This window comes from Nannospalax galili, unplaced genomic scaffold, assembly GCF_000622305.1.
Source record: "Nannospalax galili isolate Female #2095 unplaced genomic scaffold, S.galili_v1.0 scaffold334, whole genome shotgun sequence".
NCBI classification, from domain to species: Eukaryota; Metazoa; Chordata; class Mammalia; order Rodentia; family Spalacidae; genus Nannospalax; species Nannospalax galili.
Genome location: NW_008336888.1, coordinates 1,316,228 through 1,329,463, shown reverse-complemented (window position 1 = coordinate 1,329,463; position 13,236 = coordinate 1,316,228). Strand labels below are relative to the sequence as shown.

Below are 13,236 nucleotides of genomic sequence, written 5' to 3'. Positions count from 1 at the left end.
CACCTGGGTGCATCAGATGCAGAAAATGGAGCAAGTGACCTTTGAGGATGTGGTGGTGATCTTCACCAGAGGAGAGTGGGCTTTGTTGAATTCTAGTAAAAAAAAAAAACTCTAGTGATGTGATGAATCTGATCTCCATAGGAAAACAGATGAAGAAAACATTGAAGAGGACTACAAAAATCTCCAGAGAAAAAATGAAAACTCAGGTGATTAAGAGAGACTGTGAATATGAACACCATAGCCAGTGTGAAGTGCACCAAGTTCCAGAGCAGACTGCTAATGAGGACATGTCTGCTGCAATAACAGTATATGAAAGAAGTATGCACGGAAGGGGTGTGATTGGTCAAACACCCTCGGATGTGTGCCTCAGCGGTCAAACTGGAGAGCTACCATTTGAGTTTAAGGAACATGTGAAGAAGCCTGGTACAAATAAATATTGGAAAGATTCCACTTAAAATAATAAAAACTTAAATTAAAAAACCAAATCCCAGATTAAGAGCTGGAAATAAGAGGAGATGCAGGCATCCATGTTAAATGATGTGTGTGTCAGGACCTTGAATCTTCTTTTCAAACAAAGAAGCAATGAATTTTGTTAAATGTAAAAAAAAAGAACATGTTGGCCCTTCAAGTATATTTTCAATAAACAAGGGATATAGCGCATACCTGTAATTTTTTTTTTTTTTTTGGTCTTTTTGAGACAGAGTCTCCCTGTAGCCTCAGCTGGCCTGAAGCTTGCTATGTAGACCAGACTGGCCTTGAACTCACAGAGATCCACCTGCCTCTGCCTCTGCCTCCCCTGGGATTAAAGTCCTGCACCATGACGCCCAGCTAGTTGTTTTTTTTTTAATGTGTATGCATGTATTGCCTGCATGTAGGTAGGTGCACCTGTGTTGTGCAATGCCCATGAAAGTCAGAAGAGGTCGTCAGAGTCCCTGGAACTGGAGTTACAGATGGTTGTTAGCTTCCATGTGAGTGCTGGAATTCAAACCCAGGTCTTCTGCAAGAACAGCCAGTGCTCTTAAGTGCTGAACCATCTCTCCAGCCCCCATGCCTGTAATATTGACAGTGAAGAGGTAGAGGCTGAGAAATCAGAAATTCAAGGTTATCCTCGGTTACACAAGGTCTAGGACAGCCTGGACTATGAGACCCCGCCTCATGAAACCCTGCCTCAAAAAAATAAAATAAAATAAAATAAAAAGTAAACCACAGACATGAGTCTCTTTGAAATGTAAGATACCTAAAAATAAAAAAAATTTTAAAGTCACCCATACTTTTTTTTACTGTTGTCAAAATCCTTAGGATATATAAAGTATGCTTTTTGCCTGAAGGACATCAAAAGAAATACTGTGTCCTGTGTAATAACAATTCAGATTAAATACACCAGAGTATGCTTTCAAATACTTTATTAGTTCTAGTAACATATTTGCTTAATCAAAATTATAAATGTTGAACCAACATACAAAATGATTTTATAAAATTTTGGCCATAATTTCTTCTACAGCTAATTCTAGTTGTAGGGAAACCACCAGGCTTATATAATGACAAAGAATGCCTGTCACCAGCTGGTACTCAGAGGATGCCAAATTTGTTTCAGGCCCTTTGGGAAACATGAAGTATGACCACTCCTTTCCCACCCTCCAAAAGCTTTACAGTGCCCTCACTGCTAATTTGTTCAGCAATTAGGAACCTCAGTCCTCTTAAGTATTTTCACAAACAATTCCAAGGCTAAGGATATAGCTCAGTGGTAGAGTGCTTTCCTAGCATATATAAGGCCCTGGGTTCAATCCCCAGTGCAAGGGGAAAAAAAGTAATAATTCCAAATGTCCCATTTCAGTGAACTGTTATCTGTCATACGTCATAACTCACTATCAGCTTAGAGCACTTAGCAACTTAGGCACAGCTATCTTCTACAGCACTAATTTATATTTACTATCGTAGCAAATATTACTGGAACCTTCTCTATAACTATTATCTGTATTGGATTCTAAGAAGAATCCAGAAAAGCAGTGCACAGTCATTCAGTGGACGTGATGTTTCAATAATAGTTGTGTTTCCACTTACAAGTTTTGTGAACAAAAGAAAAATACTCTCTCATATACATATGTTAAAAGCAGTGATTTCTGATTAAATTATAGATAATATTTAGTTTCATCTCAAAGTTTATATTTTTCTTGTTTCTATAATGAACATATTTGTTACTGAGAAAAATGTTTTCAATAAATTTTCCTCGTAATTATACATAAATAATCCTGTGTTCTAGACAGTAACTGGATAGAAACTTATTTTTACCCACCTCTCCCAAAATGTTCAATGCCTCTGATAGTTAGGAAATTTGAAATTAACCCATACTGACCTATTAAATAATTATTAGTTAAAATCAATTCCTTTGTCCTCCCATTGGTGACAGTTTCAAAGGTCACCTATGAGCCTGTGACTTTCTAGTAAGAGGCTTAGGCCCAGCTGTCCTTATAGAAATGGTATGCTTGGGGCTGGAGAGATGGCTAAACAGTTAGGAGCACTGACTGCTCTTGCAGAGGACTCGGGTTTGATTCCCAGTACCCACATGGTGGCTACGAACCGTCCTTAACTCCAGTTCCAGGGGAATCCGAAACCCTCTTCTGACCTCCGTGGCACTGCACAACACAGGTGCATTCACATACGTGCAAGCAATACACTCATACACATAAAATAAAATTTTTTAAATTAAAAAAAAGAAATGATATGCTTGAAATCTCCAAAAGCACAAGTGTAAACCCTGCTAGGGTTATCTGGCTATGCCATCCAGCATTCTCTAATCATTTAAGTGTGGGAAAAATTTCCCTTTAAAAGCAGCACTCAATTCAAGCCTGAGTTAAAATTAAACATCTGTTAACAATGATATGGGTATTTTGGCTGCTTCAGAAGCTAAGAGCTCTTACTCTCTAAATGGAAAAGAATATCATGGGTGCCACACCTTCTATCCAATGGCCAAGTGGTTGGCATTTCTAGCCAAGGGTTTTGGGATCTGGCCTGGTTATTTCCTAGATTTTTGACCAGACAACTCATTCCCTGCTGAGGATGCTACTTAGGAAAGCACTGTTCATTTCCCTTCCACTTAGGGACAGTATGGAAAAAAATGATGCTATCTTAAGGCACAAACGAGGCTATAAAATGATCATACATTTTTTTAATCTCTAAAATTTTTTTTAATTTCTAAAAATGTCTTAGTAGCCACATTAAAGGCAAAAGTACAGAAAGTACCAGAAGTGTACAAAATTTCAAAAGTGAAAAATTATTTGAGTCACTAATAGAAAGTAATAGAATTAGTAGACACTGGAATTTTTACATTAGAGCTATATCATAGTTTTTGAGAGAGTTCTTTCAAGAATGAATTTTATAAACCTAGTGTGGTGGTGCACACCTATAATCCCAAAACTCAAGAAGAGGAGGCTGGAGGATCAGAAATTCAAAGTCATACTTGACTGCACAGTGAGTGGAGGCTAGCCTTGGCTAAATGAGATCCTGTCTCAAAAGAGGAATGAATTTTGAGCAGTGTGTGATGGAGCACACCTATAATTCCAGCACTCAGGAGGCAGGCAGGAGGATGGTGAGTTTGAGGCCAGCCTGGAGCTTACTCTAAGCTTACTCTAAGTTCCAGGCTAGCCTAGGGCTACATGTCAAGACCGTTTTAAAAAATACATCAAGAATGAGTCTTGAATAGATCTTTTTAACATACGTTGAAGATTTTTTTTAAAACAATAAGCCACCCACTAGGTAATGGACTTTGCACCTGTTAAAGTAGCCATCCCATCTGAGTCTGCTACAAAGAATGATCCCACTGTTAAGATGATCATTTATATTTTATACCAAGCCCCTACCTTTTTTTAATTTTATTTTTAATAACTGTGAAGTACAATACATATATGTATATATTCTGGAGTAATTATATCAAGCTAATTAGCATATTTATCACCACACATATGTATCTGTTCTAATATTTTCTCCTTAGTAAATACCTGTATGAAAACATCTGTTCAGGAAAAACCCTTAGATCAAATAAATGTAGCTTGAAAGGTAAGTTATATCACTTCTTGATTAACATCACTTTCTGACCATAAAATGTTTGGAGAACTACCCTGAACATAAATATTTTCAATATTTTTTCCTGGTAAATGGGAATCATTGGCATTATTGACTAAACAAATGCTTAGAGGATCTTTTATGTTCTATTAAAGGAGCTAAATGCCTGAATTCAAAGACACATAAAACAGTGCTCGCTCATAATGAAATCACAGTCTGGCCTCTTTATTTTGCAGGTAAATTTTGTCGTCTGCTCAAGGAACTCCTCTTGTCTATTGGAAGATTTTGTCAGAGGAAGAAGCAGAACACTGATAATATTCCCTTTACTCTGTATCATTACAATTAGTCACAGGCCACCTTAGCAGTCATTTTAATGTAGACACTAAAGTAAAAGATTCTAGTTGATTCATCTGAGCAGTTACCTTAAAAATATGTATTTACAGCCAGGCATGGTGGCGCACGCCTTTAATCCCAGCACTTGGGAGGCAGAGGCAGGCAGATTTCTGTGAGTTCCAAACCAGCCTGATCTACATAGCAAGTTCCAGGCCAGCTGGAGCTACAGAGAGACCCTGTCTCAAAAAGATCCCCCGAAAATATGGTTTAAATAAGTTTATAATATATATACGTATTTACAGGGCCAGGCATGGTAGATGGTAGTGTAGGCCTTTAATCTCAGCACTCAGGAAGCAGAGGTGGGTGGATCTCTGTGCATTTGAGACTAGCCTGATCTACGTAACAATTTCCAGGCCAGCCAGAGCTACATAGTGATAAAAAAAAAAAAAAAAAAAAAAAAAAAAAAAAAAAAGGTACTTACAAAAATGGCATACTAAACATTTCCATAAGCCTACCTCAATATCCATAAACACAAGGCTCTTGACAAAGGACAAACGAGCAAATGAGCCAGGCATGCTAGCACATGCCTTTAATTCCAGCACTTGGGAGGCAGAGGCAAGCAGATCTCTGTGAGTTCAAGGCCAGCCTGGTCTACAAAGTGAGTTCCAGGCCAGCTGGGGCTATAGAGAGACCCTATTTCAAAAATACCAAAAAAAAAAAAAAAGACAAATGATTATATTGTTATATTGTTACTTACATATAATCATTTACCAAAATCCCTTGCCTACTTTGAAAGAATTCTGGAACGATTACTTTCTTTGATATATAATTTTTTTAACTTTTTGAGTTATTTATTTTTATTTTACATGTATGAGTGTTTTCCCTGCATGTATATATGTACATCACGTGTGTGCAAGTGTTGAATCCCTTGGAAATGTGCTACAGACAGTTGTGAAACACACCATGTAGAAATGTGCTACAGACAGTTGTGAAACACACCATGTAGATACTGGAAACTGAACCCAGGGCCCTGCAAGAACAGTAAGTTCTCTTAACTGCTGAGCTTTCTAGCCCCAGGATGCATTATTTTAATACTAACAAAAAACATTAGAAATGCTTTCAAAATCTTGACTTCTTAGCTCCTCTCCACCTCTAAAACCTAATATTAATTTGCAGTCATTAAAAGATAACAGGGCTCAGGAAAAGTCCACATAAACAATAAAGTTAGGACTTTTTTCCTGTGTGTGTATGTGTGTGTGTGTGTGTGTGTGTGTGGTATGTGCGTATGCATGCTTACATGTATGGATGCATGAGTGTGCAGATGCTATGCATATGTGTGCTATGTGGAGGTCTGAGGTTGATATCAAAATTCTCCCTCAGTCATTTTCCCATCATATCCTTTGAGGCAGGTTTCTCAATCAAACCCTTGCCAATATAGCTAGCCTCTTGCCCTAGCCAGTTTGCCCTATGGATCCCTCTCTTTGCCTTCTGGGATAGAATTGCAGGCATGCTGCCATGCCCACCCAGCGTTTGCATGGTTTCTGGAGATCCAACTCCAGTTCTTTGGTTGGGTGGCAAGGGCTTTAACCACTAAGCATTCTTTCTTTTCTTTTGCCTCTGAAATACATTAAAAGTCAAGTAATTTAAAATTCTTTCAGTGTTAGCCAAAAAAATTAAAACTAAAAAAAAACAAAACAAAAAACACCGACTAAGGCACTTCACATGTGTAAAATCCATCAGCTGATTCCAAATGGCACATGGAAAACATGACGCCTTCCCTTGTAGAAAATGCCAAATCTTGCCATAGCGCCAGAGTTTGCATTCCTTTGGAAACTGTTCCTGTTTAATATGCCATGGTGCGTAGTGATCTATGGAAACAGACTGAGAGAGAAAGTAGATTACAGACTTTCCAAAGTTCCCATCAGTTGTAATTTCCACCACAAAATAGAAATAATAAGTAAAGATTGTCCTGTGCTTTTTGGTGTTCTTCATTCTTACTCCCTCTATTATCATGAGTTTCTTAAAATTTGCTAATTCCTCTTTCTAGCCACTTAACATTTAAAGTCTATACCTTCTTTTTAGGGTCTCATTTTATCCTGAATGGACTCACAATGAAGAAAGTCATTTTCACACTCTTAAATGACCTTGCAGTTTTTATTGGTTCTGCCTAATTGTCACTTTAAATGCATATTTATCCTCAGTACCCAAGGGAACTGTTTCCAGCTTAGCAGTTGTATGTAATAACACACTCAAAAAAACATAGCATCATTCTCCTATGACACACACTGGTGCAGACAGCATCTGTCCCCACAGCCTAAGTGCTCCTGTCCTCTGTTATAACATGCTCTGTGCACCAGTTCTGTCACTATCCCCAGCTGCTGAAAGATCCAGGGCATCTCCTGTTTCTTCTTCTTTTGTCTCATCCCCTTCACATGCTGCTTTGTTCTTCACTTCTGCTCCCACTTTTTCTCCTGTCTCACCTAGAAAAAGGAACCAAAGGAGACATTAGCGATGCTCACTTAGCACTAACAACAAACCACCCCATAGTTTGTTTGCACTGGGGATGGCTTTCACCCTGTAGGTCTACATAGGTTTCTTTGATGATGTCATGCAGGCATCCTCCCATTCCCTCAGAGCCACTCGAGTGGCCGATGTCATGTCGCTTATTAACACCCCTGGGTCTTGGCATACTCTTAAAAATCAGGATGCAGAATTACCCAAGAAATAGAAGTGTTTAAAAAGTTGCATTTACGGGTGGGCATGGTGGTGCACACCTTTAGTCCCAGCACTTGGGAGGCAGAGGCAGCTGGATCTCTGTGAGACCAAGGCCAGACTGGTCTACACAGTGAGTTCCAGGCTCAGTGAGAGACCTTGTCTCAAGGCAATAAATGATAAAGCAGGATATCCAGTGTCCTCCTCTGGCCCCCACACATACATGTACCCACACACGCATGTGCATACACCACATACAAAGTCACTTTTATTTGGAAGGTGTGAGGACAATGTTCATTAAATATGATCTGCTTGCCAACAGTTGAAAGTCTTCACATTGCACATACAGATCTGTTTCCCTAAAAAGTCAGTTTGGGCAACACTGGATGTGCTCACCTGAGTTTTCCTGGGGTTCTAATCACAGAATTTCAGATATTTCTTCCCGGACCCGCACCCAAACTGTTGGCTTTGCCAGCCAACCCTGGTCTAAAAATAATGACTTTGATCCTTTCCCTGCCTCCTCCCCTTCTTCCAGCAGCCCTTTTTTATGTGTTTCTATTAAGGCATTTGCCCCAATAGATGGTACCATTTACATTTAGATGGTTCATTTACATTTTGCCTCCCACCACAGACTATAAAACCCCTGAGAACAGAGACTCATTCTGTACCCTCAGCACCTCAAATATAGTTAGACACCGAAAAAACATTGAGTTGAAAACCCCCACCACCCTATGCTGTTAGCAAACCCAATAAACTAGTTAGGATTTAAAAACAAAAACAAAAGAAGAGAGCTAATGCAAACCTTCATTATTCATTATTCCACCAAAGTTGACCCCATGTTGGCAAATCTTTTGGTATTTATTTATTTAGTCTTTTTGAGCTCACTAAATGGACCAGGCTGGCCTCAGACTCACAGAGATCTGTCAGGCTGTGCCTCCCAAGTGTTGGGATTGAGGATGAGTGCCACCACGCCAGGCTTTGGTCTTTGGTCTCTGATTTCTTATCCCTACTTTTCCACTCTTTTTTTTTTCGTCTTTTTGAGACAGGGTCTCCCCGTAGCCCCAGCTGTCCTGGAACTTGCTATGCAGACCAGGCTGGCCTCGAACTCACAAAGATCCACCTGCCTCTGCCTCCCAAGTGTTCGGATTGAAGGCATGCGCCACCACGCCCAGCACCATCTTGGTTTTTAGCAATATAGTTCTAAAAGTCAAATCAAACTTAGTCTCAATAGTATACAAAATCTTTGTATTTCTAAACCTTCCTCTATCCTTTATGATGTTAATGGCCCAAAGCGTGTATTTATGTTATATGCTCATCAACATAAATTCATCATTATTAATTTGTGTGTGTGTGTGTGTATGTGTGTGTGTGTGTGGTGTATGGTGTGTGTAGCTCAGCAGTAGAACACATGCCTCACATGTGCAAGACACAGAAAATGTTAAGAAAAAAAAAGACTAGAGGAGACAGCGGCAGAGTGATAGCAATTTTCAAAGAAGATCGGCCAAGGTGAAAATGCATTCTACTCTGTGTATTCTTTCACTGGAAGGTCAGCTCCTCCTCTAACCTAACCTTGGATCCTCAGATAAAGACTGAATTTGGAAAAGCCCTTGCCTTCAATGATTGATTCTATTTAACTAACAAACTTAAGTTGAAAAATTTGGACACAGGAGCTGGGGATTTGGCTCAATCAATAAAATGCCTTTCATAGAATCACAGGGACCTGAGTTCAGATCCCCAGCACCCATGTAAAAGCTGGGTACAACAATATACATCTGTGACCCAGCACTGGGGTGAGTAGAGACAGGCAGACCCCTGAAGCCTAGCTGAGTCAACAAGCTCCAAGTTCATTGAAAGAGCTGTTCTCAAAGACAATAAGGTGATAGGCAATTGAGGAAGACACCCAACCTTGACCTCTGGCCTCTACAGACACACACCCACATGGACATGTACATCTGTGTACACACACCAAAAAGAGAAATGAAGTACATAGTTCAACACAACCTATACTCTAGAAATGAATGCAGGGAAGATGAACTAAGTCTTGAGGGCATGTGTTTCCCAAAACGGATGCCTTTTTGGTTTGAGTCAAGTGAATTTGAACCATGGACACAGACTTCAGTGACGGTATATCGGCACCCCTGCCCCAGAGCTGACCTCCCTGGGAGCCCATCTGAACAGTCCCACCCTCAGTTAGCCTCATTTTACCTTCAATGTGTTGCTCCTCTTTAACAGTGCGGGCTTTTCTGCTCATTCCCATATTTGCTGCTGCCTCTGCAATTCCTGCTGGATGCTTTCTGCATCCAACTGTTTCTTCGGGTTGAGATTCTGCTACGTTTCTGGAACCTTCAGGAGTTTCACGGAGTGGATCATTTGTGACAGGTGTTTGCACAAGCTGACTTCTGTCAGATATTTCTGGTGTTGCATTCTCTTTGAGAACTGTTTCTAGAAGTTGGGACTGCTCATCTTTTCCTGGTGTTTCCTGAGCTTGCTTTTCTTCACTGGTTCCTGCAGACTGACTCCTTTCTGATATTTCTGGAGAGTTCTCTTTGGGAATTGTTTCTAGAAGTTGGGGCTGCTCATCCTTTTCCAAGAGCACTTGAAGTTCCTGCTGATCAACTTTTTCCCCAAACTGACATCCTTCCAATGTTTCTGGAGAGTTGTTTTCTTTGGGAATTGCTTCTAGACTCTGGGGCTGTTTATCCTTTCCCGTTGCTTCTCCGGGTGGTAGCTCTCCAGCTGTTTCCAGAGGCAGAACGTTCTCAACTGTTCCTAGGCGCTGCATCACTTCACCAGCTTGTGAATTCTCAAAACTGCCCCCTGCTCCAGGGGAGTCTCTCCCCCACGCGGTCCTCAGAGGCTGACCCTTGGCTTCTGTTCCTAACACTTCAGTCTCAGCATTCCCTTTTAAAGGCTGAGCCTCTGTCCCTGTTTCCGCATCTCTCTTGGTTCCCTCTGTTTCTGGCTTAGCGGCTTTGCCTCCTGACTGAGGTGAGTCCCGTTCTTCCTGTTGCTCTAGAGGCTCAGCCTTCTTTGTGGGTCCTGACTGGTCTGTGGCTACATTCTTTACGGGAGATGGTTGGTGGTGGGATTTAACACCATTAGCTGTAGGCACCACTGAAGCCTTGGGCCCCTCTAACAGGAGGGTTTCCTTTTGTGTGTTGCCATGAAAGGTGGATTCTCTTCCTGGTGTACAGGGTTTGGGTTGGACCACACAGGACTCACTTTGTTCTGCAGTGGAAAAATTACCATTTGAAGGTGTTTTTGAGGATTTAGTTGAAAAAGAAATAGAAGGGAGAAGACAGAATTATTATTTAGCTACTTTGAGAGAGTAAATTGATATCAAGTAGGTTTAACAGTTCAAGCATACCATGACCCTGACTCCAAATCAAAGCCTTTGGTATCTTCAGTTCAAACATCCCACCTTGTAATAGGGAACCTTCTTGACCATAGCTACACCATGTTAAAGTTTAGGCTGACTCTAGTCTCTGAAATTATCAGGCTCTTGGCCCAGGGCATGGGAACACATGTCAACTGGACCCCAGCAAAATTTTATCTGAGTAGTCTTCTCTGGTGAACCACCTCACAACAGTATCTTCAGTTCAAACACTCCATCTTAAACTTGAGGCTCCTTTGCCCAACTTTCTCCTGTGCACCTTGTTGAGGCTCCTGTCCTGTATTCTAATTTAGCACAACATACTGTTTCTCTTATTCTTTCCCTAATTCGTCCTTCCTCTTCCTTCACTTTACATCTGTGGTCCTTGGGCTGCTAGACACAGAATGGACCCTCAGTGAAAGGAAAAGCCTCCATAAGGGAGAAGCCCTACTAGGTAAAGGCTAAGCAACCTGGGAAGGGATGTGGTGGGGACAGCTCATCCTGAATTTTGTGTCATTTTAGAGGTACAGGCAAAAGTGAAATTCAGAAAAAGTAGGGAAACATGCATTTTACTTAGGGCTGTTCTGGCTCCTCCAGCATCTGCATGGCCTTGAGAATGGAGCTCTCAATGGCCTGATGTGAACATGGCAGAGGGTCTCTCCCTCATCCCAAAATCACATGAAGGATCCAGGCACATTAAACAATGGGCATGGAAGTGCTCTGGAGAGTTGAAGATAAACAGGCAGCACGTTTATGCTCATTGACCCAGCAATCCTACTTCTGGAAATTTATCCTAAAAGTAACAACAACAACAGCAAACAAAAAAATTTAGAAAATGAATCAGGGGATCAATGTATTATCCAAGTGTTCTTTATAATGCAAAAGTTGGAAAACAATTTAAAAGTAAAAAAGTTGGGGAGCACATGAATATTCCACGAGATGAAATATTGAACCAACACGATGCTTGTGAAGACGCGCTGAAGTAAGAACGTGACAGAAAAAAATCAGCACTTGCAATTGAATGGATCAAACAGAGCAGACAGAGTATTCATAAGGACCAGGTGTGCTATGCAGCTAAGAATTCGTGGGGTATTCTATATGTGATTACAGCAAAGTTAAAAGGAAGGAATGAAGAGAGGGAGAAAAGGAGAAGGAAGAGAAGAACACAAATCACGAATAGAGGGAGGAACGGATTGAAAAAAATGAATCGAAGTGTTAAAATGGGTCTAGAGGTAATAGTTCCTTTCTGTCCCCTCCCCCTCAAAAGTGTTTTTCCTTCATTTTCTTTTTCTTATTCTCTGCCAAATTACATGTGCAAACAATGTAAAGACTTGTTTCCTGATCCTGATGGGAGTTAGGTAACACGCAGATCCTCTTTTTCCTTTCTTTCTCTAGGGCAAACATTTTAACTCTATCAGCGGCTTTGGAAGGATACTTTCTTTGTTTTTTTGACTCAGGTCCCTCCTGCTTCAGCCTCCCAGTGCTGGGATTATGGGTGTGCCCCACCACACTCAGCTGGAAAGATACTTTTTTCTAGATATCTAAAGGAATTGTACTTTAGAGTATTTTGGTTTGGGGCACTTCAGTTAACTCCTACTATGGAAGAACAGGACTTAGCTCCTTTTTGCCAACCTACCTCTGATGGAATTTCAAATCAGAGCCCCCCAGATTAAATTGAAACTAAGTTTCCCAGGCTATATTCTGGGAAACTGTACAAGGAAGTAAAGGGAAAATAATTCTAACTGTAGAGAAGAAAAGATGACCTTTCATGCTTCCTTAAGCTGGAAAAATACCTGAAAAATCCCCCTCCCACTTCTGTTCTGCTGTGACCAAGCACTTCTGCTGTGACCTGAATACTAGACCCCTCCCACTGCTGTTTGGTTTGTGGTTTCTGTCTATATAACCCAGCTTCTAAACTGAATCTGGACTTCCCCTTTTGATCAAGGTGGAAGGCCGTCTATAGACGAAATAAAAAAATTCCTCTTGCTATTGCATCTTCTGGTTTGAGGACTGAGTTATTGGGGTGCGGCCTCCCGAGAACGTAGGGTACCCCAGTCTGGGGGGGTGGGTCCTACATTTGGGGGCTCGTCCGGGATTTGATCGCCCCCAGACCCATTTCCTCAGATCAGCAGGAGGTAAGAATATTTGTCTTGTGGTTTGTCTTGGTCTTAATGTCTGTCAGTCATTTCCTGCTCTGGGAACGTTCCGTCTGAACAGTTGTGCCTGTACAGGACCTGTAAGTCTGTATTCTGGGAACCAAGGGGAGTGGCAGACGTGCCCAGAGACCCCAGGTTCCAGCACTCTGGCCCTAGTGACCAGGGTGATCTGAAGTGAGGAAGACAGTGTCTCCTCACCTCGGGAGAAGGGAAATTGGCTTGGCTATTCCCCTCCCGGTCTGTACTTTCAGTTTTGAATCAGAGAGCGTGCCGAGGTTTTCTGTTGTCTGTTTGTATCTGTATCTGGGGATCCTGAAAGCAAGAATGGTGAGTGCTGTATGTGTCTGAATGTAAGAAGGACCGGTCCATTTGAATGTGATATAACACGGTGTGTGTGCACTCAATAGTATATTAGTATTTTAAGGAAACATCTAGTTTTGTATTTTTCTCTACACTCTCTATTTTAAGCTTTCTCTGTCTTTTCTGTCTCTCTTTTATTCTTGATCCAGTCTTCGCGAGGGACCATTAAAGGCAAAGGAGCAATTGAGGTTTTCTGGTCAGGGCCACTCCCTGATGTAAACCAAAGGCTCTTAGCCCTCTTGG

The 13,236-nt window shown here is 41.1% G+C and overlaps 1 protein-coding gene across 1 annotated transcript in view; it reads right to left on the bottom strand.

The window, feature by feature from the left end:
• Positions 1-6,563: 6,563 nt before the first annotated feature.
• Positions 6,564-13,236, bottom strand: part of Erich5 (glutamate rich 5) — a 27,944-nt gene continuing 21,271 nt past the window's right edge. Inside the window, exons 2-3 of the mRNA XM_029562747.1 lie at positions 9,310-10,332; positions 6,564-6,872 (exon numbers count right to left, since the gene is read on the bottom strand). Coding sequence (XP_029418607.1) covers positions 6,727-6,872; positions 9,310-10,332 — 1,169 coding nt within the window. The 3' untranslated portion in view covers positions 6,564-6,726. The remainder of the gene's footprint in view (positions 6,873-9,309; positions 10,333-13,236) is intronic.